Source organism: Anser cygnoides, chromosome 4 (genome assembly GCF_040182565.1).
Source record: "Anser cygnoides isolate HZ-2024a breed goose chromosome 4, Taihu_goose_T2T_genome, whole genome shotgun sequence".
NCBI lineage: Eukaryota > Metazoa > Chordata > Aves > Anseriformes > Anatidae > Anser > Anser cygnoides.
The window spans coordinates 31,913,389-31,941,265 of NC_089876.1; the positions used below are offsets into that span (position 1 = coordinate 31,913,389).

Consider the following 27,877-nt stretch of genomic DNA (forward strand, 5'->3'; position numbering starts at 1 on the left):
AGCATCTTTTGTCTCAGTTTGAGGTAATTCATTCCCTTTGTCCATGTACAGCAATCCAAATAATATTTCATATGGTGAAACTCCCACATCTTTTCTTGGTGCAGGTTGAATTTGGAGAAGTGTCAAAGGTAAGCACTTCGTTTGGGGAAGCTGAGTTTCGAGAACTTAGTCAAGTGCTGCTTATTGTCTGATCCTCTCCACCCTTCCAGAAGAGGAAGGATGCCAAGGAGTGTGAAATTTCCACTTAATTCCTAGAGTCCGCATTAGCCCTTGCAATATTTCTGACATAAAGTGATTTCTTTGATCAGAGTCAATATTTTCAACAATTCCATACCTGGGAGTTATTTGTTCTAGAATTGCTTTAGTTACTATGTTCGCAGTAGCAGATACTGAAGGGAAAGCTTCCACCCACCCTGACAAATGATCTACCGAGACTAACAAGTATTTAAATCTACCTACTCTAAGGAGTTCTGTAAAATCTACCTGTACATTTTGGAAGCATTGAATTCCTGGCTCTCACCCCCCTTTGGGTTGACTGCAGATAATTTTCCTATTCACCTTTTGACATACTACACAACTCCTGCATACTTGTTCAGCCAGGGTATTTGTATTCCTACACATACGTATTTCCATAGCACAGCATCACACATTGTTTGAATTCCCCAATGACCCTCTTGATGTAAAACAGTTAATATTTGCCTCATTAGCACTTTATTCAGCATTTCTCTCCCATCAGGGAGTATCTATTTTCCTTTGGACTTCGTGACTCCTAATTCCTTAAAAACCTCTTTCTCTTAAAACTTTTACTTCTTTTTAGTTTGGGGTAGGGGTAGCTCAACAATACCCTGAATCCTCTCTGGATTTATTCTTCATTCCCCCTCAGATACTAGATGCCCTAAATATTTGACTTCTCTTTCTATGAATGGAGGGCTTAGGCTTTTGGGAAGTTTCAGCAATTCCCCCACCCTCTGGCTTGCAGCTCGCTCTCCAGCCCCGAAAGGCAGCACTGGCTCTCCGTTTCCAAGCTCTGAAAACGAACAACTCAGCCTTGTTTCCAGAGCCCCCAAACCACACGACTCAGCCTGCGCTTTCAGACACTGAACACATACGACTCAGCCTCTGCTCGAGCTCCAGAAACACACCTTCGGGGGGGTGCAATCGAGCCCCTAAAACCACCCTACAACCACCAGCCCTGCTCCCCTGCTCAGCCCCGGCCTTACCCCTCGCTGTCAGCCGCTGCACACCCTCCGGTCCTTCCCGTGACCCTCAGGGAAGCCCAGCACCGCCTGCTGTGCCCCCAGCACACCCGCAGCACCCCGGCTCGGAGGCCGCAGTGCGCAGCGGGCAGGCTGCATGGCTGCAGGACCGCAGCTCCACTAGCACAGCACACCCTGCCCGGCCTTGCCGTGAGTTGCGGGCAGCAAGCGGGGGACACGTGCTGGGGCCTTATGGGAGTGGAGCCATGTGCGGCAATCGCCGGCCTCGCTGCTGGCGCCGTGGCCCGGGATGCCCTCGGCTCTCAGGACGCCAGCGCACGCGGCCGGCTCGTGCCCGGTTTTCATACAGCCCCACGCCCGTCTCCTCAGCGCGCTCCCTGCCCAGCCTGTGCTGGGGCTCGGCGCTGCCCTGCCTGGGTGCGGGACCTTGCACTGGTTGGACTCGAGGCCGTGGGGAACGTCACCGGGTTCACTTCCCAGCCAGCACGGCGCTCCCCACCTGCTGCGCTTCAGCCCCCTTGCTGTGGCTCCATTTCTGAGAGAAAGCAGCCCGCTGGGGCGCAGAGCGAGACAGGACGTGGCTTGTGGTTGTTAGAAGGAGCTCGCGATACTTTGATACCGGAGCAGCCTTCTGACACAGCAGACAGCCACCTACCCGCTGCTCTTACTGCCCGCCTCACCCTTTCCACGTAGCTTGCAAATGGGACTGCTTGTGCATCACGTTTGGGTCCACAAAGCAGAACAGAGGCAAGGCGCTCGTAAGGCCGGAGGACCACGGGGCCACAGACAGGCCCACCAGGAGGCAGCGCATCAGTGAAACTGACCAGATATCCCTGCACCAGGTAATAATAATACATGTGATGTTTACGTCCTGGTGACTTAACTGGCCTTCTCTGCAGCACAGATAACGTCCTGAGGTGTGTGAATGCCGAGCCTTATGCCATCTTCATCTTGTTCTCGGTGCTAAGAGCTTTGCCTGCGATATCACGGTGTAAGTGCTCTACTGCACCACGCCACCCTGATCCTCAGCTCAGGAGTCATTCCCGCTTTGCATCATCGCAGGTAAAATCAGACTCAGGCTCCACAGCCCGTCCTAGCACTCGCCACTTCAGGCCTTTTTTTAGCAACTATTATTCTTCCCAAATGAATTCTCGTCTCCTCTCCCTACGTAACTACAGTTCCTGTTTCACAAACGTTCCTGTTCCTGTTTTACAAACGTTGCCTCCAGGTGCTGGGGTACCGGCACGGAGCCCTTCCCACCTCGGCAGAGCCAGAGGCTGCCCCAGGAACCTCGCAGCTGGTGGCTGCAAGGACCACAGCTTCTGCCCAAGCTATGGGGTGCCGGGGGTAACGGCCCTCTGTCAGATTTAATATTAAACAGCACATGCAGATGGATGAAAGCTATTCTGAAGCGCTGTCTGATAAGGCTACGCCCCACTCGTGGTTTGAGATGAAACATCTCTTGTTTTATGTATTGTGAGCTGACCAAAGGTCTGCTCTGTGCCAGGGCTGTGTCACACACCTGACTGCACAAAACACAGGTCTGAAAGGCTGAACTCCCTACTTAATCAGTTACTAATATCCAGGTTTTTTTTGTTTTGTTTTGTTTTGTGATATGGCCACAGGTTCGTCTTGAAATAGATGTTGAAAAATTTATGAATGTTTGTTATGCATTCTCATCTGACAAATAAGTGTGCCAGGGTTTCTTAGTAGCTGACAGGCAGATGGCAGGCATGGCCTTGAGGACAGTAAGATAAAAAATAAATTGACTAGGGTGGAAGCTCCTTATCTCTCAACATTCAAATCAGTTACTTCAGAAGGAGCAGGTTTCGAGCCCTGCAGCAACATGAGGTCTGGGTTCAGCTGCTCCTGCCAAGACTTTGTGTGACTGCAGTCACAGCAAACCCCCTGAGATGTTAGAGTCCCCACTGATGAAATCTCTTGTCTTACTGCTCAGGAACCATGTGCCCACACTGTTCGTCCTTCTTTTACTGCTAATTTTAATGCAATTACCTCAGTACTATACTCATACAAAACTTTCAAGCATCTCTACAACTAGTGAAGTTCACAGCTTAGTCCCAGTAGCCTCACTAGACTGACTCCCCACTTGATCCGAACAGTTTATGTGCTTGCTGTATGCGAGGAAACCTCACAGTCAAATTAAATAACCCCCATCCACCCCCACAACGCTGCAGGAAGAGAGGCTGAACACTTTTCACTCCTTGTTTCAGACTGCAACGCAAACGCAGGCTGCAGCTCTCTTTTAGGTGGTCCTGAAGGCAGGACCAAGCACGCACTGACCTGCTCGGAACTGATCTGCACAAATGATCTGTGACCTCAACTGGAAAAAAAAACAATCACATTGCATTCTAAGGGTGAGTACCTGTGACAACGAGTGTTGTTTGTCATCTCCGTTTTCCTTCTTTGCTTTATCAGTCATGCTGACAGTGATAGCCTCCTCTGGGTCGTGTGCTAGTGCTCTGGTTATTGCTGACTCAATGGGGGATACCCGAAATGAGACCAGGTGAGAGTGCAGATGTGCTCCCTGCATGAAATACTGGTATTTTCTGCATTTATCTAGTCATATAAATACCTTGTCAAACACTACTGGGACCACGCTGTAGCCTTCACTAGCTACTAGGACGCTTGCAAGTCTCATATAAATATAAAAAATTAAATCATGTTAAAATTAGTAATAAAAGAAAGGGTAAGAGCCCAGGAATGCGATTCCCGAACATTAAGAGATTAACTCACTCATCTACAAAAGCTGGCTTGGCGACGGTGCCGGGGCTGCAGGCACGTGACAGCAGCACAGCCGGGCTGCAGACAGAGCTTCTCCAGGCGCGACTCGCCTTTGGGGCTACTGCGCTTGGGAACTGCAGTGCACCTGGCACAGGGAAGCAGGACAGGCAGCAAACCCGAGGAGCAGAGTGCTCAGCACCACCACCACCACTGCGCGTGTCAGCACAGCTGCTAGAAAGCCGTGGCCTCTTTGAGAGGATGTCCAGGCACAGCCACGGAGACAGCATGCGCCAGGGACCAAGTTGCCTGCATCAGGCTGTGTCAGGCTTGGTTCCCTGCACAGCATCAAGGACATGCCCTCACCCGTTATCCCACGAAACCACCACCACTCGGCAGGCTGAAGTAAGAAGAGGTGAAAGTCCTGCCTTGCCCTGGCCCTGCCCTCTCCTTACCCCTGCGGAGGGTGGAGACTCCCTGGGGTGACGGCACAGGGGGAACCCAACTTTAGCAGAAGATGCGATGACGCCGGAGCCACAACCCATCCCTGCCGGCCGAGCCAGCGGCTGGGGACACCGCTCTGCTCCCCGCGGCTCCCACCGCCCTGCCACCTCCTCAGCCGTCCTGCTGCCCTGACCCAGCGCTGCGGGTGAGTGACCAGCCGCGGCCCCGCCGCTGCGGCTGCAGCAGGCACAACTCAGGCTGGTGGCTTGCTCTTCTGCCCCCCGGGGCACACAGGGGCTGCTCTGCCACTGTGAAGTGTTTCCATCATGGCGTGCTTGGGTTCGGTTTTCTGTTTTATCCAGCGGCTTTGAAAACGTAACGAAACACCTGCCTACTTTTTCCTAGCTCTCCAAGGAATTGGATTGAGAAATTCGGCATGGAATTCATGAATATATGATTTGTAAATGGGGGGAGAAAGCTTCGAGGGTTAAAGTAAAATTAGTGAAACAGTGAAAAGTTAAGACTATTTTGCAAGAAGAGCCACATTCAGAGCTTGCCTGTGTGTCTTAATGCACTGCAGACAACACTTACCCGAGTGCAGAGGGCTGCTTTGCACCAAAGGCAGGCTACAAATTCCCAGTAAATTGGTTTCCAATTAACTTGCAGATTGTCCGAATCGCATTATCCGTACTTACTCAAGCAGTTTTATTTTCCTGTGCGTTTTTCTGAGAAAGAAGGCTGTGCGGTGCTGGGCTGGCAGTATGAGGCTGTGCAGCCCTCTGAATTTATATTTATCCACGGTTTAAGATGCATGTCTATAATACAAACCATTTCAGCTAGCACGCCACAAAGCTAAACTTTGTCCCCATTATCGATAAGAGAAATAAAAGCTTTTTCAACAGTAGTTTCCCTGGCAGGCTCAAGGATTCAGAAAAAGGAGGACAGGTTATGATTTGAAGGCTTAGACCTTCGTCTAGAAAACTTTGCTGAAAGCTGCTGGGGTCACCAAAACTCTTCCTCCCTAAGTAATTTCAACTCCAATTCTCTATAGAGATAAAATACTTAAAATAATCAGACAGATTTTCAAAAATCAACCAAAATGCACTGCTGAATTTTGCCACTTGAAATTTTGCCGCCACTTCACTGGGATGTTTTTTTGTATTTGAACTGCACATTTCGCCGGTGCCAAAGCTTTGAGGAAGACTGGCATGAAGGAATGTCACTTAGCTTTTACACATACAATATATCTTAAGGCTTTCAAATCAGATTCACTAAGACAGTTTGAAAGACTCCAGATAGGGTTTGGTACAGTTAAAAGATTAAAGTAAGATTAAGTCAGTGGTAGTTTGTTGTATGTTTAGTTGTTTCTCATTTTGCTTTGTGCCATTGCATATGAAGAGAGAATAAGACTTTGTACTTTGTAAGTCTGAGAAGCAGACACAGAAAAGTGAGCACAATGAGTTTGTCTTCGCATTTGAACATCGGGCAATGAGATTTCATGGTATATTTAAGAAAGTAGTTTCATTTTGCCACTACTAAAATGTTAAATCTCAAGATCCAATATTTTGTCTCCTGAAAAAAATCTCTGACACTAAGTCTCTCTAAAGGAAAGTTTTTTCCATTAGGCTTGGACTGAGATCAATGTTGAAAGCAGTTGCAACAAAAATATTTTAGACGATGTGGGGAAAATAAATCCAATTTTTAATAGTCCCAAAGAGCGCATCAATTTTATATTCAACTGATGCAAAAATAATGGATTTTAACCAGAGCTGGTTTGATGAGGATATGAAATATTTCATCGTATTAATAAGTGTTTCTGAATACGGTGGCCAGTACACAATGTCATTGACTCTCCTGCTCCTTTCTGATCTAAAGGATTTGATATTTGAAAGCAATTTGCAATGAATTCTAGGCAACTTCATTTAGGGAATTCTAGCTTGCATATGAAGCAATTTGATTAAGATTTTGTCAAGGTTGTTTCTTTGTCCTGCAAGTGTTCTGAATTAACATGCTTCGTAGCTCTATCTCACATTAAACTTAATAAATTTTCTCTACAAGAACTACAGTAATATTTACAAATCCATCCTGAAGAAGCAATTACAAACAGCTAACAATTACATTTGCCATAAAGGAGCATCCTCCTGTATTCCTATGGAGAAGCTTAGTGATAGATCAGAAATGGAAGGGTTTGTTTATAAAATGAGCATCTCACTGGGAGCACTTATCCTACAGGAATGAGGAAAAAAAAAAAAAAAAAGGTTTCCAAAAGAGAGAACCAAATTACAAGCCTCATGCTGGGGCGCACAGACTTTACTTCTGTGGGTAGCGCTTCCTCCTCTCCCTGCGCCGTGGCAGCTGCGACCCAAAGCACTGCTGGAACAGTCTCCAGCTGGAGGTTTCCACCACAGGAGCTGGGGATCGTCCTGCTCACAGCTGGTATGCAGCCTCCAGAGCTCCCTTCCCACCAGCACGTCCAGAACCAAGGCTGTGTTATCACGCCGAGCACAATGGCCATACTCCTTTTAAAAACTAACACAGATTTCACATAGCAGCTGACAACTACCCACTCCACTTTTAAGCAACAGAGAATTTTGCCGTTTCGTTCTTCAATGACCACTAGCCGTTTCGTTCTTCAATGAACACTAGTCGCTCTGAAGAGCCGCCGCAGCCGCTAAGTGCCGTGCTGACATACATCAGCAGCCTGGCTGTGCCAGTGCCCTTCTGTGGCCCTAGCTGCCACTAAGCAGCAAACCCAAACAAAATGAAAAACAAGGAAACCATTCCACAGACTCCCACCTCACACACAGCATGTTCGCAATGTTCCATCAGTAATACTGAAATATTAAGCTGAGAAAAATCTGGGTGAGTAAAATACTCAGCTAGGTACCGTACAGATGCATCAGTATACCTAGGTCAGTGCTGCACTTTCTTCTGATGTATTCCGCACCCACACCGTGCAGCTGGCTGCCCAGTGCTTCAAGGGATTTTGTAACGGTGCCGCTCCACAGCTGAGTGTTTGGTAGCCCGTACGTGTGCAAGCAAACGTCCGTCTGCTCAGCACACGGTGAGACTGTCTGCGACACATTCCCCCAGTGGCTCTGAGCGCACATCTCTGCTTTAGCAAAACCTCCTCTTACAGGGCAGCAGTTGGTGCCCAGCCAGGCTAGTCCTGCTGCTCTCCGGCAGGCAGAGAAGTCTTCCCTGGGGCAAGCAGATAAGAGCGCAGGGAGTTTGTCAGTAAAAGGCCTCCAGGCTTTAACTGCCGCACATCTAAATGATGCTCAATTTACTGAGGATCCATTTTAGCTTAACTTAAAAATAAACCAGTCCCATCCTAATCACATGTGGAACGCGGTTTCTTTTCATCACGGGAAAATTGGTGCAAGATTATGTGACAGGGGCTGAAACGCTAAGACCTCACATTTCTGCTGGCAGGGAAGCCCATGGTTTTGTCAGAAGAGGTGGCCTTGGTGGGATCGTGCTGCTGGCCACCAGCCCTCCCATGGAGAAAGCCTGGTCCTGAAGGCAGCACGTCACTGTGCTCATCGCCGCCGGGAACTTGGCTGGCTGTCAAACAACCACAACAGCATGCCAGCATCAGTGGAAAAGATAAGGGCTGGGTTTTTATGTGACCATATGACTCCGTTAGATTAAATGGCTGTTTTGGAGAGGCTCGTTTTATTAACTGCTCTCCCATTTATTCAGCATGCCTGAGAAGGTCTCGCCATCTGTGTTCCCTGCTGCAAGGGAACAGCCACATCAACGTAGGGGACTGACCTTCCCACAGCTCCTGGCAGCTCCTCTTGCCTCTCTGTTGCCCCAAACTGCTGTGTTACCAACACTTCCCCCGGGGCCAACTGCCCTAGTTAGACTCTGAGCAGTCCCCCAATATACATGGAGGGGCCAGATCCTGCCCCTGTCTCAGCTAGCCCGTGCCACTCGGCAGCACAAAGGGGACAAAGGTCTGCCTGCGCAAGGCTGGCCAGCATCCCCCAGGAGCATGTTCCTCCAGCGCAGCCTCCCCGTGCTGCCTGCACCTTGAGATGGGCTTACAGGTAGGAGCCTGGCTGACAAGGGAAGGGGGGGAGGTAATGATGGTTATTACACTGCAACAGCCTTCTGGATTTGACATAAAAACAAGCCCAAGGAAAAGAAAGCCTTGGGAACGGTGCCAGTTGCTGTGTTCCTGTAGCCTCACCAAATTATTTCGATTAAAAACATAAACCAACGATTTCTAAATTTTGCTGTCACTGCACAGGAGTGCCAGGGGTGAGAGGAGTATCAAGCCAGGTCCCCCTGCCCCTCACAGGTTGCAGCTGGCCTTTCAGAGAGCCCGTTGCGCTGGCGGTCTCAAACATGCTGGCAGAATTTATGTGCAGTGCTCCTCTGTCCCAGGCTGCCCTCCAGGAGGAGCGTCAAGTCAGCAAAGCCCTGCAGTGAAAGGTGCCTGGAGCTCGGGCAGGAGAAGGGCTCACGAGGGCTGGGAGGCTCCTCCAGCTGCAGGCGCTGCAGCCGTATCCTCGCCAGCTCTGCCTCACCTCCAGCTGCAGGACCCAGATGGAGAGAGACTGGGATGGATGCATCTGCAAGGGCCCCAGCAGGTCCAGTGCCACGCACTGGGACAGACACATCTTTCTTCTCCATACCTAACCAAGCTTCTTCTCCCCCCGCCTCTATTTTCTTAATTTCTAGAGGAAAAATGGCAGGAGGCCAGTCCCACATAAACATTCAGATGTCAGAGTCGAGTACAAACGGCATCCCGAGCAGCAAGCAGTCCTCTCCAGACTTGGCAAACAAGGGAGGAAGCACACTAACTTTCCACAACATCTCCTACCATGTGAAGGTGAAGTCCGGGTTCCTGTGCTGTAGAAAAACAGCCAGTAAAGAAGTTTTGAGAGATCTCAAGTAGGTATTTTGACCTCTCTTTGGAGTAAGCCCATCTTTTATTTCTGTTCCTGGCAGTGAAGCCCACTGCCATCACTCAGCTACTGAGCACAATGCGCAGAATTATATATATGTTACATATAATATATATACTTGCTTTCACCTGCCTGAGTTATGGCCATGGCCAGAGTACTGTGGCTGTGGCAAATGAGCCACTTGTGCTCACTGCACGCTGCCCGGCACGTCTCCCACTGTGCTGTGGTGATAAACACAGGCAGCTCCTCCTCGCTCGTGCCTTGGCTCACCCCGGGAACACAGGAAAGACCAGCGGGTGCTGGATTCACACTGTGGGTCTTTTGCCCTATGCAGTTCCCGTGTCTACAAACCATGAGCTGGTAAAATCTTTCCCACTGTCCTTGAGGGCCGCACGTTACGATAACTCACCTGCCTTACGTTGGTTGTTTGCCACAAGGCGAGAGAAGGCCCGTCTCCTGGTTTGCTTTATGAGACCAATGCTTAACATGCGTTATTCTTTCCCTTTTTACAAAAATTGCAGCATCTGCATTTGCTTCATTACATACTGGTTTTTGTGTTAAAATCACATATAAAGCCACATATGTATACTGTGTATGTTTCTTAATCTGTAGAACCAGAAATTTCCACGATAAGAAATTAAAGGGGAAGAAGCATGGGTCAGAAAGTAAAACCAAGCCTCCAAGGCTGCACGGTGCTAGACCACGAGAACGGCTGTCCTGGGCCAGACCCAAAGCCCAGGTACTCACAACGGGGACTGCTAACAAGCAGCACCAGAGTTCAGTGCCAGACAAAGCTGGCATCACAACACGCAGGCATTTGCACGTGCAGCCTGCCTCTTGCGTACACAAGTGCTCGCTGAGTGCATGTTTAGGGGCTAGGCAGAACTACCAGCAATGCCTGTGCATGCTCCAGCAACCAGGAGAAAAGGCAGCAGCATCCCCATCCATCATTTCTACAGGCTTTTCTCCCCAGCGCAACACTTAAAAACTGTTTCCACCCGGCTTCTGAGTGTAGCCTGCCTGAAAATCAGATTCAGAGAAACTCTGAACTACTGATGCCATCTATCTATTTTGTCTTACAGTGGCATCATGAGACCAGGACTGAATGCAATTTTGGGGCCCACTGGCAGTGGTAAATCTTCGTAAGTGTCACCTCTGTTCTATGCATTATTTACACCAAGGAGAAAATGAATCTGCCCATATTTTGCAGTAATAGACAAGACTTTCAGGGAAAGATTTTGTTTTCATTTACAACTGTGCAAATCTCACTGATTTCTGAGAAATATGTGAATTCAAAACAGGCAATCAGCTTAAATGACAAATATGTAATTTAAGTGTAGCACACTTCACTGATACACTACGTACCATTCCGGGTTAAGCTCCTACTATTGAGTGAATGGACACAAACTGTGAAATTGCACAGACCTCACTTCCTTAAGAAGCCAGGAGAAAAGAAACTCAGCCCCTCGAAGGCTGACGGATGTTTTCTAAATGGCATGTTTCTACTACAGAATGCCTACACATCGCTGTCCATCTTGTGTCATCTGACCTCGTACATGCTGATTACACAAAGTGACCTCCTTCTCTTCTAGGCTGCTCGACATTTTGGCTGCAAGGAAAGACCCTCACGGGCTTTCTGGTGACATTTTGATCAACGGAGCTCCTCAGCCTGCCAACTTTAAATGTACCTCTGGATACGTAGTGCAGGTAGGACAGCATTCATCTCCCCAAGGCTGCTCCTGTCCCCTCCTGCCCGCAGCTGCAAGAAATGGCAGCAGCGCTGCAAGTACACAGCTCTCACCTCCACTTGCCCAGGAGTGGTGTCACCAATGCCGTGGTCTGTCCGGGGTGGGCTGGGGCGCAGCACATGCCAAGAAGTGATGGAAAACGACATCCCTCCGGGCATACCTTTCCCTCCTTCCTCCTTGGAAGCTCCTGCCACATGTTGTGGCAGTTGCCACCACCCCTCTCCATGCAAGGACCACATAAAACACAGCTAGATGCAGTTATCAGAGGAAACACAAATTGCCGAGTGAACACCGAGTATCTGCTCTTTCTCTTTTGAAGGACGATGTGGTGATGGGAACCCTGACCATCAGAGAAAACTTCCAGTTCTCAGCAGCACTCCGTTTGCCAAAGTCTGTGAAGGAGCAGGACAGAAATGAACGAGTTAATCAGATCATCAAGGAGCTGGGTTTGAGCAAAGTGGCGGACTCCAAGGTAATGGCATTTAAATGCAGTGCTTAAATCACGAAGAAATATGAAGTGATTTAATTAGCCACGTGACAGATGAAAAAAAAAAAAGTAAAGTAGTAAAGTAAAGTAAAGAGAATTTCAGTACTGTAAGAATTAACAACACCTCTGCGTGGTGACCGGTACAGGCTCTGCGCTGCTACTGCATGCGTTATCACACCGTGGGGACGGGGAAAGGTAGTGAGGATACCGCAGCTAACTCTAATGTCAAGAAATTTCTTACAGCTATTCCAGAATGCCGCCGTGCCAGGAGGATGCTGGTCACTGCAGCATGTGTTATCAGGCCACATGACACAAATTTCTTGTTCCGCACCAGGTTGGCACCCAGTTCACTCGTGGGGTGTCCGGGGGAGAGCGGAAAAGGACCAATATCGGGATGGAGCTCATCACAGATCCCACCATCCTCTTTTTGGATGAGCCAACCACTGGACTGGATGCCAGCACCGCTAACGCCGTCCTGCTGCTACTGAAAAGGTGATGTCCTTGGAACCAGTGCCTGCACTTGGTTTGCACTTGGATTATGATTAGAATAAGCAGACAGGGAAATCACACGTATCACTGTTTTCCACCAAGCCAAAACTGCAAAGGCAGTAAGAAAAGGCAGTCTGGTCTCCCAGTGCCAAGCAATGTCCCAAGTGCACACCAGGGCTGCCGTCTGTCCCTGACAGCCATGTTCTTAGATGCAAGTGTTTATTTTCACATCTGCCTTGGCCAGAACAGTGATAAATACGCCTGCCATACAGTCTGACTACAGATAGTAGTTAGAACGCAGCTAGATTCTTCCCCATCACAACATCTCAGCCCTATCTTTGGGAAAACAAAAACTTGCAAATTTTACCTCATTTTGCATTTCTTACACTTCAACAACTTAAACGCCTCTCTCCAGAGCCTTCCAATTTGCACCAGAGCCTTCCTGGACCTTCTCCCCCAGCAGCCTCCCCAGCGAGAGGGAACTTCCCTTTTCTCACAAAGGCACTTTAGGTATCACCTATAGATTTCCTCTGCATCCTTTTTCCTTCCCCCTTCCCCTCTCTCACACGCCAACTTAATTGCCCTTGACCAAGCCTTAACTGACCTTGCAAATTCTCTGTCTAAATGCTGAAAGGACTCTTGCAGCTAACACCTCTGTTATTCTTCACTCTCCGTTCAGGATGGCAAAGCAAGGAAAAACAATCATCTTCTCCATCCACCAGCCACGGTACTCCATATTCCGGCTGTTTGACAGCTTGACACTCCTGGCCGCGGGGCGGATGCTGTACCACGGCCCCGCTCAGCAGACCATCGGCTACTTCCAATCTATCGGTGAGCATAACGCACCGTGGTGACTGCTGCGCCTACATCCGCAGCTTGCACGAGCATTTGAGCAAGACAAACGGCAATAGCGCGTGATGAGAACTGGATGCGGTAAGCAAGCCCAAGATTTTAGCAGGCTGAGTGTTTCTCTTGGGGTTCCACCTCTTAACCTGTATGTTTTGGATGACAGGGCTGACTTCTAATCAGCTGTTTCTGGGCACGTGTTAATCAGACAAAGCATGGGCTGGGGTTGAGCAGGCGTGCTGCCCTGCCTTCACTGATGGCACGTCCGGCAGCGCCGCTCATCCCTCGTACAGGCGTGGTGGCTGCACGCAGCCTCCTGCCCATCACCGAGCTGCCACTTAGCGCTTGTCACGCTGTCACTGCAGGCTACGAGTGCGAGCCTTACAACAATCCTGCCGACTTCTTCCTGGACATCATCAACGGGGACTCCACGGCGGTGGTGGTGAACAAGACCGACGAAGCCCACTCAGGTACAAGGCAGAGAGCTGAATGCAATATCTGCCACGTGTCTGTAGCCGGGCGTCCAGCCCGACACAGACACATCACTCACAGTGTCAGACGAGCAGTAACAGTGTTATACGCGCATGCGGTTATCTGTATGCCTCGGGTTATCATGTACTGCTGACCCATGTTGCTTTAAGGCTATGACCTTCCTAAATACTGTTTGTTTATACATTGAAAATAATTAACACTTCCTGAAATAAATACCAAATTCATGTACAGCCCTACTATATAAAATATTCCTGTCTCTGCAATAGTTTGCCTCTCATAAAGAGGTATTTATTAATTTATTGTTGTTATCCATTTCTTCAACAAACTGACCTGTATGCTTTTGCGTCACAATCAAATTACTAGGTGTTAAAGGCACAAGAATATTTGTCTGTGCTGAAGCTGTAATGTCTGGGAATTTAAGGAAATCTTGTTACAGCTCAGCACAGAGAAGTAGCTGGTTTCATCTTCAAGGCAAATCAACGGAAGCCCTGCACTAGCCCTAATGATAAACTGGGACAATTATTCCGGTTAGGAACAAATTTGGTGTAGCTATGCCAGTTATTTTTAACATAATGGAATGATTTATCTGTTCTGAAATTCCTATTTCCCACCTCCAAGTAGGCTGGGAATAAGGACAGGGAAATGCTTCCCTGAAGTTGGGGCAAGGCTGAAATCATCCCCAAACCAGCAATTCTCACCTGCAGTCACGCACGCTTTTTAGCACAAGGCTGAGTGCAGCGGGTCTCTGGAGCTAAACATGCATATCAATTCTTCTCCTTCGTTAGTAATGCTCCCACCCCAACTGCAGAACTCGTTAGACCTAGCGCCTAACGAATCTTCCCATCCCTTACACTACTCTTTTTTTAAATCTTTTTTTTTTTTTGAACCTTTCCAGCAGAGAGCATTGAAGAACACATTGAATACAACACAACCTTGGCTGAGAAGTTATCAGAAAAATACTGCAACTCTGCCTACTACCAAGAAACAAAAACAATACTAGAGAATATTTCTTTGGGAAATACAAAGAAAACAAAAGCATTTTTCAGACAAATTACATATACCAATTCCTTCTGTCATCAGCTGAAGTGGGTGTCCAGGCGCACGTTCAAAAACCTGGTAGGAAACCCTCAAGCTTCCATAGCTCAGGTAACGTTACTTGTATCTATCTGGTTTGCAATATATGTTGACTTTCACCCGCTCCTGTATTAGACCAGCCGTGGGGAACAGTTTTGCCTCTTGGTATTTTGACTGAAGGTAGCATCTGAAAAAAAGTGTGTGCAGGGTCTGGACACCTGGTTCACCAGAGGATGCCCTGAATGCTCCCATATGACCAACACAATGAGTTCAGTGATGTATTTTGGGCTACATAAAACCTCGGGAGGCAGGGTCTTCTCCAGCGAGGTGTTCTGCTCCCTGCTGCTGGCCAGGGACAGATGACCTCCCCGTAGTTGCACACCTCGTCTCAGGAACATGCCTCAGACTCTAGGCTGATTGTCCAGCCTTGGCACAGCAGGATTTGGCCTCAAATCTTGCCCCTCACCTCCACCCAAGGATAGTTCAATGACTTCGCTTGCATAATTAATTATCTTAGCTCACTAAGTGTTGGCTCGCATGTAGAGTTACTTTCCCAGTCTGTTCACAATGAGTGTGATACCTTCTGAAAAGTAAGTCATTAAAACCAGAGCCTGGCCCTTGCTACAGAACATGAGCATGTTCTACCAACTGGCCCTGTTAGCACTGCTTTTTCAGCAAAACCAAAGCCAGAAGTGTGGTCTGGTTCAAAGTCACGTGTTGCCTTCAAACACGGAGGCTACCAGGCCTCAGGAGTCCCCCAGTGCACCAACCAAACCCTGCAGGCTCTGCGCCAGCAAAGCTCCCATGGCGAGTCACAGCAGGGGAGGCAACAGAAAAATCCAGCCCAAGGCAGGGGCAGGGACTGCTGTCTTTGTTACATTCTACATAACAAGTGAACAAAGCAGCCAGCGTGGAGTGGAAATGAGCCCAGAGTCCCCAAGGTTAAAAGGCTCCGAGTACGTGTGTGTGTCTGTATGCTGATATTATGGAGATCCTTAATAATTGCTTTGTAAAAGCTTGACCTTGTGACAAGAATTAATCTCCCACCCATCTCATAATACCCCAAGGTTAACGGTCCTGACTTTTTCTCACAATCTCTTTTCTTTCCCCACCTCGTTAGGGATGGATTTTACACGCATTCCTTTACAAGTACACGCTTCATTAAGCCTTGTTCATTAATCTCCTCCAAAGGGGTCTTGCTAGGATCCTTGCTTTCCCGTACACTTGGCTTCGGAGCTCAATTATCCCTGACACTTGTTCCTGTCAGCAAGATCTTGGGGACAGGGTACCCCAGACCAAGTGATTTAGTGTGTTAAGGCTCAGGCATCGCTGGGGCTTACAGATGACAGAAATGCCTGATACCAATGCTGTTAAGAACAAATCCCGTGAATAAGGTGTGCAACAGAGCCCCACAACTGTACACTGGGGAGTGTGAAAATAATTGCTGAGGCTTTGAAAACAATGAGAACAATACTTTTCTTGCTCTTTTCTTTTTTTTACATTTAGGTGGTTGTTACAGTTTTCCTGGGACTGATTGTAGGTGCCATTTTCTTTGGACTTAAAAATGACACCTCTGGCCTCCAGAACAGGTTAGTCAGTTCACTCGCTGGATTTCCAAAAGCTCCCTCGTTGTTCTGATAGGATACGGGACAGGATGGGATAAGCAACCACTGAGAGCATCAGGAAATCTATTGGCCTAATTAGAGCAAACGCTCCTCCTCAGTACGTAAGGTCATGCTGGTTTAGTGATGGAGGTGAGGGTGGTCTCCTTCGTCCCTGCCCAACAGCGATGCAGGAGCCCGGTCCTGCCCGGTGTGCTGCAGCCTGGCCGAGCTGTCCAGCTGAAGAGAACGATGTTCCTCAGCAGGATGACATTTTTCAGTGTCCGTCAGGCAGCTGAAAATGCAGAACAGCAGCAGACTGCAAGGAACTGCTTCAAAGCACTGACATATCCGCCGTCGAGTTTTAAACCACTTATAAAAGTGTGACAGCAAGGTTTCCTTGTCTCTTATCAGACATATGCTGCGCAGCCAGAGGATTTTTAAACTCTCAGGAAATTAAACTTAAAATAGGAAATTCAGTTCATTTTCAAGCTTTTGACCGTATCAAAGAACAGACTGTCCTTGCCCTCGTGTAGCAAAATGCTGTGCGCACCATGTCAGCTTTGCTGTGGCCCCAAAGTTGCAGCCACGTGTTTTCCTGGGGAACCCTGTACAGGAGGTCAAACACTGCCACACTCCAGGCACTATGCGTGGGCCTGCACATGCTGCAGTGGAAAAACCACATTTGTATAACGTTTTTAATGCTGCCTACCGTTTTGCTGTTTGTAGAGTTGGTGCCATGTTCTTTCTGACCACCAACCAGTGCTTCAGCAGTATTTCAGCTATTGAACTCTTTGTTGTGGAAAAGAAGATATTTATGTAAGTAAACCGTATTAAAACATGAACATGGTCTATTGTTAGAGAGGTCATCTGTTTGCTTATCCTCCTGGACATTTAAGTATGCCTTGTGTAGGGTTTTCAAATTACTTCCCTGTCAGTGCTCCATGCGTACTCTTAGCCTGTTTGTTAGTGAACTGTCTGCAAATCCCCCAAACCATATCTATGATTGCACATGCCTCAGCGTTTTAAATTAATATTTATAGGAAAAAAATCGGTGAACACCCTATTTAGGTATTGATCAGTAAGATTGTGACTCGCTAGTGACAACATTAAATAGTGCCTCACTGGACTCTTTAAGGCTGTACAGATTGCACTACCGAGAAAAGGAAAGTTAATTAAGCATTACTCTCTCTGTTTTGCCAATACAGACCTCTACTAAAAAACATGTGCACAAGTATTCATATTGATTTGCATATGAAAACAGCACCATTACTGTAGTGAATGGCTTACCAGACGTTAACATTACAGTCTATCCATGAAAGAACTTTTTTTTTTTCCCCTTCTTCCAGTTCACGCCAGACTTCATTTGTCTCCAAGTTAAAACAAATGTACTTTAGTGATCAGATTTTGTGACATGCTGTACATATTTCTGTGTTCCAGACATGAGTATATCAGCGGATACTATGGAACAGCTGCATATTTCATCTCAAAGCTAATGGCTGATTTGATACCCATGAGGACTTTACCGAGCATCATCTTCACCTGCATAACATACTTCATGTTAGGCAAGTTTTGCCTTCCACAGTTCTGTTACACCCCACCCCCCCCCCAACAAATTAACAAGACTCTCACTTGTATATATGTATATGTATATACGTAGATTTATATATGCTAGAGCACTACATTGGCATGGCACCAATTATTGTGCTTGCCTGCAGCATACCATGCTTTTACAGACACACTTCTTAATATCTGAGCATTTTGATCAGAACATGTAGTGTGTTTCTTCTCCACTGCCCCTAGAAAGAGGAGAGTCACAGTCAATACCATATGTGTTTGATTTCTTCCTTTTCATTTATAGCTGTTTTAACTTTCAGTGACTCTTACAAGATACTTTTTTTATGCTTGCAATAATACCTATCAAAGGAAAAGGTTTTTTTATAAGAACAGCGTGTAGTGTGAGTTACTGTCAACTTACTCTTTTTGGTGAAAAGTCTTCTGGTTAATGAGCAGAAATTTGAAAATTGCTGGCACCAACTTTTACAACACTGCAACACCTTCAAATGCCATGCTCAAACATGTCCCAGGCAGACTGTTTTCCTAGCATAAGGCTTTTGGGATGTCCCAAAAGCTTGAAAGTACAAACCAAATTACAAAATCATCACAGTTCACTTTGATCAGAGTTTTTCCCCCATGGAATAGAAAAGAAGGCAGCATCAGCTGTCATTAGACTCAGTCATCTCTCATTAGACTGTGAAACTGGGTCACGAGAGACCTTGCTACCAAAGCCACAGCTACCAAATACCACTGGCAATTAGGGGAGCTCTCCGCTGTAAAAAGTGAAATACTCCATAATTGCCACTTATGGAGGCTCACCAGAAATTGCTGTTTTCATAGACAGCATAGAAGCCTTCCTTCTCCTTGGCCTATGTGGAGTACCCACTCTTAACTTCTACCACATCTTGTGCGAACTTTCTCCAATGTTACTGCAGTTACAGGCATATCCCTTATTCATCCTGCCCTCTGCTAACAGGGCATGCACATTTTGGATGTCACAGTCCAGCTGCAGTCTTGGGTCTCAACTGCACAGCCTATGCTGCCAGACAAGACAGTCTGTAGGCAGCACAGCACTGTAGAGCTTGTGGTATCGCTTTTGGCAGGATCATACTGAAAACTTTCTTGTTCTGCTCTTTAAGGTTTGAAACCGACAACAGAAGCCTTCTTTATAATGCTGTTTACCCTTACGATGGTGTCCTACACAGCCACTTCCATGGCTCTAGCCATCGCAACAGGACAGAACGTGGTCGCTGTAGCCAACCTATTTATGACTATCACATTTGTTTTTATGATTGTGAGTAGCATTATTTACTTCACTAGAGAGAAATCCAAACTGCACAGAGTTCAGCCAAATTCTGCAAAAAGACCACGGGGTTGAGTTTGGATTTGTGCTTTCCAAAACAACCTGGGGTTGGGTGCAAGGCGGGGAGAGTTTCCCTGCGGTATTGTCAGCAGCTCCGGCAGGCAGAGTACTGCCAGCAATGTGGAGAAGTGCTCGGGGCGATGGTCCGTGGACACAACTAGAACCCCTCGCTCTCTGAGACCATGACTGTACTTGCCCCTGCGCCTGTGGCACCAGCCACCAGGCAGATTGGAACTACAACAGCCGAACCAACAACCAAACCTGCCAGAAGCGGGCTGCCTCAAGCAGAGCGTATGCAGCCGGGGAGAAGGACCTCATGGGGCCACGGCTTCAAGCTCAGCAGCAGAAATGCTTCCTTCCCCACCCCACTGCAAGAGCTCCTTCCTTTAGAAATGCCTGCCAACTTGGTTTTAATCTGAGGAAGAGGAGTCAAGAGCTAGAAAATACCATGTTAGCAGCAACTTTTTTTTTTTTTTATCTTTTTTTTTTTTTTTTTTACTTTATTTTCATTGACTCTAGATTTTCTCTGGGTTGCTGGTAAATCTCACGAGCATCATGTCCTGGCTTTCCTGGCTCAAGTACTTTAGCATCCCTCGATATGGAATGACAGTAAGTGCTGTAGTTTCCTGTGTACTGACATGAAGATGATTTGCTTAAAAGGAAGCCCTTTACTAATGATAGAAGAAATTCCAAATTTAATGCATTAATGAGCAAAAGATGAGCTAGTTAAATACAGCAATCTTCAGACTTAGTGTGGTATCTTGAAAGAAGGGCTTCTCATCAAGTAGCACCCATGGCTGTTTAGAAGAGCTGATTTCTATAAGAAGGAAGGACCTCGAATGAGAGAGAGAGAGAGAGAGAGAGAGAGAGAGAGAGAGAGAGAGAGAGAGAGAGAGAGAGAGAGAGAGAGAGACAAAGCTAAGCAATTACATGCACTGGAACATAATGGGACGAAAATGATACAGCGTAAAGAACAGTGTTATCCCTCAAGAAATATTTTTTCTCTTTGCCATCAACCAAACCCACATCAAGCTGACGTTTCTCCTATTTTTTGATAATTTAAGGCACGGTCGTGTTTCACTGAGAAATCGGGACTGTGATATTCCTGTGCAAAAGCACTCTAACCCATGGGTGGTGTTACAGCTTACAGACACTCGAGCATTGTGCTGTGTGGACTGCATGAATTTCTCTCTTGACAGAAAAGGCACTGTGCTGCTCTTGGTTAAAAAAAAAAAAAAAGTATATTTGGCCAACATTATAAATAATTATACCATCACACTTTTATAATATATAGCAATTGAATTATGTCTCAACTTGCTAACTTATCATTCCTTTACCTGCTAATTTCTGTTGTCATTGTTTCTTTTACTTTAAAAGGCATTACAAATTAATGAACTGTCTGGTCTGAACTTTTGCACCATCAGTAACAACACAGGGTTACCTGGCAAGAATAACTTTCAACAGCTAATCCCTATGTAAGTATTTGGGTACATTAAAATGAATCCCACCATGAGTCTTAGTCTGTTCATGGACGTTTATCAATGACCAGCAGAATTCACAGGAGCTTTTATATGGAAGATGGACTCTTACTGGGTTTTTGCATAGGTCTGCAGAGAACAGTCTATGCTTTGTCACACTTCATTAACATTAGACATACCTGGCATTATGCTCTTCTCTTTTTTTAATACTATATTTACTGAAATGCATATGCACATTACGATCATGCAGCCTAACAAAATCAGTTTCAGCCTCCTGCAAGAAACTGACTGTAGCTACCTGAAAAATAAAATTATAAATAGAAAATAAAACTGTAACATTTAACAGAGGTTTGCCCAGCCTCCTATTGACATAAAATCAGAGGACAACTTCTAGGGATCTTCCTAGATACTTAAAACAGACGAAGTTTGTAAATCTGTTTGTATTTATCTGTAGGTGGTGTACTGGAGACCAGTATCTTCAAAATCAAGGCATTGACGTGAGTACCTGGGGCCTCTGGCAGAATCATGTGGCTCTTGCCTGCATGACAGTAATATTCCTTGCAATTTCATACCTGAAACTCCACTTCATGAAGAAGTTTTCTTAAACCAAGAAATAAAAATTCAACTGGCTCCGTTCAGCAGCCTGATAAACTGACCATGCAACTGACTTTATTATTTTTATGATACCTCCTTTGTACTTTCCTGATCGCAAAGCTCTCTGATGTAATGCTTATCTTTGTGTAACATTAAAGACACAGTGTTAATGTACTTTGCTGAAACATCTGGCACGCTTCAGTTCTGTTTATTGCTGTAACAAGCATGCAAGTCCTCATTTCCTCAGCAAACCACCCAGCCCTTCAGCACGTTCCTGTTCGAAATTTAACACATGGAACTAACATTTAGTGGCTTAACCCGACAAAACAAACGGCCCTGTACTCTCACCAGCGGGCACGGAGGGCAGCCCTAGCACAGCCCGCCTGAGGCAGGGCCATGCGGCTCCCCTCTTTCTTCTGAGGAGATTTCTCGGCGGCACCGTCCCCAGCAGCCGGCGCCGCCGCTCCCCGCCTCCCTCCCCGCCACACGCCGACCTACCGCCCGCTCCGCCACCCCTTCTCCTCCTTCCCCCTCTCCTCCGGCCGCCACCGCCGCTGCCCAAGGGCCGGGGGTGGGGGGCGGTCGCTGGGCTGAGGTGAAGGGGCCGGGAGAGCCCGCCGCGGGCTGCCCGCGGCCGCCGCTTTTCAACCCGGCCCCCGGGGCGAGGGGAGCCACGAGACCAGTGCCTGAGCACATCACCAAAAAATACTAGAGGGACTGCCTCCACATCGTACTTACAGCCATTAATTCTGGCCTTGAAAGAAGTACTCGACTGACTGTCCTGCCTTTTACACAGCCTGCGCCTAAACCAAGTCACTTTAGTTCTAGTCACCTAGTCACTTTACACAGCACACTTAATTTAAATATTTGGAAGTGCTTCTGTTTCAGAATATGCCTGAAGACCCAGTTCTAAAACCAGTATCTTTTTTTTTTTTTTAAACAGTAGGATTTAGTATGGTTTCTTTGCCATTGCTATAAAGGCAAAGATTACTTGAATTAGCAGCTGAAAAACATTCTTTAGAAGTGTCTTTCATAGCAGACAAAAGATGGAAATGATTTTATTTACAACTTCACCCACACTTTATCATTCATACATTTACAATTCTGAAGAAGTTTCAAAACTCTTAATGTAAGGCCAATATAGAAAGTTTTAAAAAACAAATAATTGGTCACGCTTAGTCACAAATTTATTGCCAGTCCTCAAAAAGTATACATATGCAATCTTATACAGCAAGGTGTTAAATGTGACCTCGATTTTACAGAAAAAAAAAATACAAAGAACACATGCAATAAAATAATACACACAAAAGAGATCCTTGACATTGCCAAGAGCCCTGAAAAACTGAGGAAAGCTAAGTACTTGGAAGATCATTAATATTTCTCTATTTAGTTACTTGAACATACTCAGTTTTCCCAAAATAGGTTATGATCCTGTTAGTTTTAAAAGTAGCCTGCCAGTTTTGCATTCCAACATATGCTGCCATCCATTCATATTTTGATAAAATAACATTAGTTTTTCAAAATATAAACTTCTTGTTATCATGAAATAATCTCCTTATTTAAAGAACTATGCAAACATTCTTTATTTTTACACTGTTATGGGTGAACCAGAAGTCCGCCTTCAAGCATTTCCATGTACGTAACACTAACAACTAGCACCAAATATGAATGAAGTAATAGTTTTGTATTACTCAGTCTCCTATTAGTTGATTTTACCACATATCTATTTTGATTTTATCACATATCTAAACATACAGACTTCCAAATTAACAAAATAAATATACAAATAGAGTATTTCTGGTTTTGTTTTATAGTGAGACTATGAGGCCCAGCCTTGACACAATCTTACAACCCAGCAGCATGACAAATATTTCTGTGTTTAAGCAAAAGATTTATTCTACATAATCTGTATTTGCCATAAAGACATCTCAGCAAGCAGCATATGGCTCTGATTTTGCTATGCATAAAAAGATGAAGTAACCAAACCTAAGTTGCTCCTATTCAAGTCCTGAATTTGGGATGTGTACATTCCATCTTCATGGCACTTTGCTCAGTATAGGCGCTTGCTACTCAGTGACATTTTCTGCAGAGCATAAATATTACTTGCAGTATAAGTTTGAGTCTTTTGCTATATGGGAGAAAGAAGAGATCAGCAAAACAAACCTCAGGTTTCTCAGCATGGCAGTTCCAGCTGTATTTTGTGGCTGAACAGGGTTTGAGTTCGGACAGATTTCCACCTTATACACAGCAGCAGGGTGAAGGTGTTAAGGATTCGATGTTAACTCGATCAGGAAGCCAGCTTACTTTGCTTTTATCTCATTTCATTTACTTCTATAGATTCTTTTCAGAATTGAATTTATTAAGTAATGCCTCTCTATACTACTTTCCATATATTGATAGACATACACAAATACATATAAAATATTTTATTTACACTGACATATTGATAATTTATATAAATCGAATTGTGGTTTTATTCTTCTTTTAGGAGTCAGGTCCCATATGCTCTTCCATAATTCTGTAGAAAGGACTGCATTTAAGCCAAAACAACACATCATTTAAGACAGCCTCACTGGGATAGATATATCTCCGAGTTGTTGCTTATTTGCTTTTTCTTTAAAGTGTGCCTTTTGTTTTTGAGGTCTGGCAGAAGAGTCGTGGTATTACTTTGTTCTGGGAGATGTGACCATACCCAGCTTTCTCTCTGCTTTGGTTTTAAGATTTAGCCAATGTCTACTTTTGTGTGCTTTCTGCAAAAATTCATACATAATTATTTACAAGATATAATTATGTGAACAAAGAGATCACAAATATTTTTTTGGAAAGGAAAGTAACTGAAGCTAGGCAGTATTTTCTGTAAGTCTTCTTTGGGACAATATTTGTAATTTTTTTTTTAAGTAATCAAAGCGATAACGGGATCAGGTTAAATTTAGTTACTTGCCAGGAAAATAATTTATTATTAAGAAATAGCATATGAGCACTAAGTCCTATCTTCCTCTTTTGCTCAGATTTTACTTGAGTTCCCTTCAATATCAGTGGCAATATATTTCATAAAAGCTATTTAAATATGGAAAAGGATGTCAGGATTCAGCCTGACATGGCAGAATTTCTCATACAAGGAATTTGTGGAAGGAAAAACGGAGAGGTTGAATGTCGTTCCTGTTTTTGTTCACATTCAGGATGCCATGGCAAGGGAAAACAATATTTTTTTCCATTCATCAGCCTCAGTAGTCCATATTCAAAGCATTTGATAGCTTCACAGTAAGCCTGCTGTACCATGGCCCTGCTCGTAACGTTTTAGAGTAACATCAGATAGATTGGTGAGCTTTCACCAACTGGGGGCTCTAATCACGAGGACAGACTTAAACCTTTCACCTTGCACTACATGGATTGTGTTTGTAAAGAGAAACAACATTAATTAGAGTCCCTTTGGTTATGAAAGAAAGATGTAAATATAACTTACCTCGGCTCTCTTCTGGTGAGGGTCTGAGATGATAGATTGCTGAGTAAAATGCCAAGACAACAGGTTCCCATACAGCTTATAAAGAGACGCTGTTTTCATTAAAGTACGACACTTCTCTGGTTTTAAATGACACTGTACTTACTGTCAATTTAATTCACATACCCTAGCTCTATTATGAAATGGTGTGCAGCAAACCATTTACCTGAATATTTTGGAACTCAGTCATCAATTCCTAGGGTAGGAAAGCTCTGGTGACCAGTGCTTTGCAGTCGGAATGTCCTGCCTCCATCTTCAACATTTAGTAGGACCCTAGGAGGAATTCATGGACAAAGCACCTAAGTGAGTCACAACTATTTGGAAAAGATAAACATGACATGCTCTCTATCAAGTGGTACATTCCAAAGCTTTCAGAGCTCCAGAAACAAGTATCAGCAATCTGAAATGCACCAGAAATTAATCATGAGCCTTTCTCAGGCCAAGTTGTAGGGGTAGAGGGAGTATTTTTCCTCCTATTTACCATACAAACTGCCTGGAAACTGTCCTTTATCTGGTAGTACTTTGTAGATGTTTGTTAAGTATTCTTAACACGAACCCACGAACCTCCTCCCACGAACCTGCCTCCCACGAACACCACAGATGGACATGGTACTCGCACGATGCAGATAATTGTTGCAAACTGCACAAAACGGAAAGGACTACAAATTTCTAACTATCCACATGAACAGACTAAGATGCTTTAAGCCACCAGATCTAATCAATACTCCAGAGGGAACCAGGGATCTAGCAGTACTCCGTTACAGTTATGGACATGTCCTACATTACCTTAAAATACCAAAGAAGTTTTGCACAGCACCCACCACACCGCATCCACCACTGTACCGATGGTTCATTTTCTGATTCAAGTGCCTATTTTAATGTGAGTTTCTGGAAATACAGGGAGGGTCCTCTCTATTCTTATCTGAGCTCGGTAGCTGAACTTTCATCTTTCCAACTTTGCATCTTTCTGACTGATGGAATGAAGTAAAGCACTGAAAGCGTTTATGAAGTGTAGACCCAATTATGACCTCAAGACTTTGGCCCTTTGCCATTTCTGCTAACACTGGGGCTTTTTTATTAGTTATCTGTAGTACCTATGTGACTACTTTTTACAGATGTTTGTCATAGTGTTAATCTTAGAGTATTCTGTACCCTTTAACTAAATCTTCCATTACTCATTTTTTAATGCCCAGTACTGTTTCAGTTCTTTGCAGGTTACAAATGTGGGCCCAACAACGGTTCTGATTTTTTTTCCTGAACGTTACTAATCAAGAATCAATTGCTGTGGCACTGAACAAAATGTACATGTGACATTCTTACCAGTATAAAAGGATGGTTCCTTTTTCTCAGAAAACGGTTTCACAGATTGAGAATAAGCAATATTAATATTTTATTTGCAAGATGGTAATCTATTTCTACTAGTAAAAAGAAAACCATTATTAAGTTAAAAAAGAATCTGAGACTGGATTAATCTTTATGCAAGTTTAGGGGATACTTCTAAAAATCAGTACAAGGTTTACATAGACATTGGTAAAGATGGTTTTATATAAATTGTCAGACTAGGCAGACATACGGAAATGAGGCCTGTTACGGCATTCTTTTTGAAGATTTCTATTCTCCTTCCTGTTTGCAAGCATTTAAAAGCCTTCCAGCATGTCACCATTTGGTATCTTTCTTGGGTAAAAATTTTAAAAGAAATTGCATTTGAGATTTGAATATTTTTTTAGCTTTTGTGCTTGCATTCTCCTCAAAAAAAAAATCACCTTGTCATTACATTATTCCATTGAAATACTGAAAAATAGTATATTAAAACCTGGTGAAAAATCCAAAGTGTGTTTAGTCATTAAAGCACTTGAACTGAAGCAGGGATTCCAGCTTGTTTCATGACTTGCATCCATAAATACTTGTGTATACAATTAAGGCTTTACTACTTGGATCAGAGCTTCTAAGACAGTAACATAATAATATATGTTAGCCTCTTAAGAAACCCAAGGGAACTTCTTCGCATACTGAGGATATAGCAAGTCCTATGATTTGTTTTTGAAAGCTCAGTAACACACTTTCTGTAAACTATATCCAACATCACTAGGCACGATAGCTAAGAGAAATAGGTGCTGTACATACAGTGTTAAATACAAACATTTCATTTCTTTACCTGTGCAACTTCCTTGATAGCTGTAGTATTACCAACTTGTGAGGCATACTGAGAAGATAACATGGTTTTAAAAATGCCTTCTTCCTGCCTCATTCAGGTCTCTGTCTCATGGAATTACCCCAACATAAATTTCTCTTTTGATTCCTTGCTTTGAGGAGAAAGCTGCAGAGATGTGAACAAAGAAAGCTAACAGAGCTTTCATTAGTACCATTTTCCATTTACGTTTTTTCCTTAACAATAAAATTAGTCAGCAAGGGTCTTGCTGAACTAATCGGTAATTATTATATCGCTTTGGTCATTTACTGATGGGGAAAAAACAAAGCCTTCAGAGTACCAAAGCTGCCAGTCAGTGTTTCTTACCTGCAGTTTACTTACATATTTTTCCTTTTTAAGTAGAAGATAACACTGAGGAGATCAACGGCAATGAGTTCTTGCAAAGCAATCAGCAGAAGAGTACTACAGGTCCTTGTACAACACAGAAACAAAAGGAAAATTAGAGAAGCTTTTTCTGGAAGAGAAAAAAAATCCATCAGCCCAAAAAAAAAAAAACACCACAACGCACCAAAAAAACTCTGGAGATAAAAAAGTATGTAGTCACTATCACATGTACCTTGAAGAGCAATGGAAGGGGAAAATAAAAGTCAAGAAGAATTAAAAAAAAAAAAAAGAAAAGAGAAAGTAATTACTAGCATTAGGGCAATGAGCCCAGAGTCCCCAAGGTTAAAAGGCTCCGAGTACGTGTGTGTGTCTGTATGCTGATATTATGGAGATCCTTAATAATTGCTTTGTAAAAGCTTGACCTTGTGACAAGAATTAGACTCTCACCCATCTCGTAATACCCCAAGGTTAACGGTCCTGACTTTTTCTCACAATCTCTTTTCTTTCCCCACCTCGTTAGGGATGGATTTTACACGCATTCCTTTACAAGTACACGCTTCATTGAGCCTTGTTCATTAATCTCCTCCAAAGGGGTCTTGCTAGGATCCTTGCTTTCCCGTACACTTGGCTTCGGAGCTCAATTATCCCGACACTTGTTCCTGTCAGCAAGATCTTGGGGACAGGGTACCCCAGACCAAGTGATTTAGTGTGTTAAGGCTCAGGCATCGCTGCGGCTTACAGATGACAGAACTGCCTGATACCATTGTTTTTGCTGAGATTTGTCATACATACTTAAC

The 27,877-nt window shown here is 44.9% G+C and overlaps 2 protein-coding genes across 22 annotated transcripts in view; one reads left to right on the forward strand and one right to left on the reverse strand.

Annotated features, from left to right (window-relative positions):
* Window positions 1–827: 827 nt before the first annotated feature.
* Window positions 828–21,235, forward strand: ABCG2 (ATP binding cassette subfamily G member 2 (JR blood group)). Of its 5 annotated transcripts, XM_066996602.1 has the most exons (17): window positions 828–2,059; window positions 3,449–3,741; window positions 9,093–9,305; window positions 10,402–10,461; window positions 10,912–11,026; window positions 11,387–11,539; window positions 11,889–12,046; window positions 12,723–12,874; window positions 13,255–13,359; window positions 14,277–14,527; window positions 15,962–16,044; window positions 16,786–16,875; window positions 17,497–17,621; window positions 18,753–18,907; window positions 19,496–19,585; window positions 20,354–20,451; window positions 20,909–21,235. In XM_066996602.1, the coding sequence occupies exons 2-17, from the start codon at window positions 3,542–3,544 to the stop codon at window positions 21,057–21,059; spliced, it is 2,199 nt and encodes a 732-aa protein (XP_066852703.1). In that variant the 5' UTR covers window positions 828–2,059; window positions 3,449–3,541; the 3' UTR covers window positions 21,060–21,235. The 5 variants fall into 5 exon arrangements, with proteins under 5 accessions (XP_066852703.1, XP_047930475.1, XP_066852705.1 ...); XM_048074518.2 differs by lacking the exon at window positions 3,449–3,741 and having other exon boundaries at window positions 829–2,059; XM_066996604.1 differs by lacking the exon at window positions 828–2,059 and having other exon boundaries at window positions 3,449–3,592.
* Window positions 21,236–22,217: 982 nt separating this feature from the next.
* PKD2 (polycystin 2, transient receptor potential cation channel) overlaps window positions 22,218–27,877 on the reverse strand; it is a 29,141-nt gene continuing 23,481 nt past the window's right edge. For 2 of the 17 annotated variants that reach the window (XR_010831413.1, XR_010831399.1), the window contains 2 exons: window positions 27,078–27,167; window positions 22,218–26,864 (listed from right to left, as the gene is read on the reverse strand). Coding sequence is in view for 1 of the 17 variants with exons in the window: in XM_066996595.1 (XP_066852696.1) it covers window positions 27,145–27,167 (23 nt within the window). In the remaining 16 variants the exon portion in view is untranslated. Of the gene's footprint in view, window positions 27,168–27,877 lie in introns of all 17 variants that reach the window. The other 15 variants (XM_066996595.1, XM_048074513.2, XR_010831412.1 and 12 more) reach the window with 14 other exon arrangements.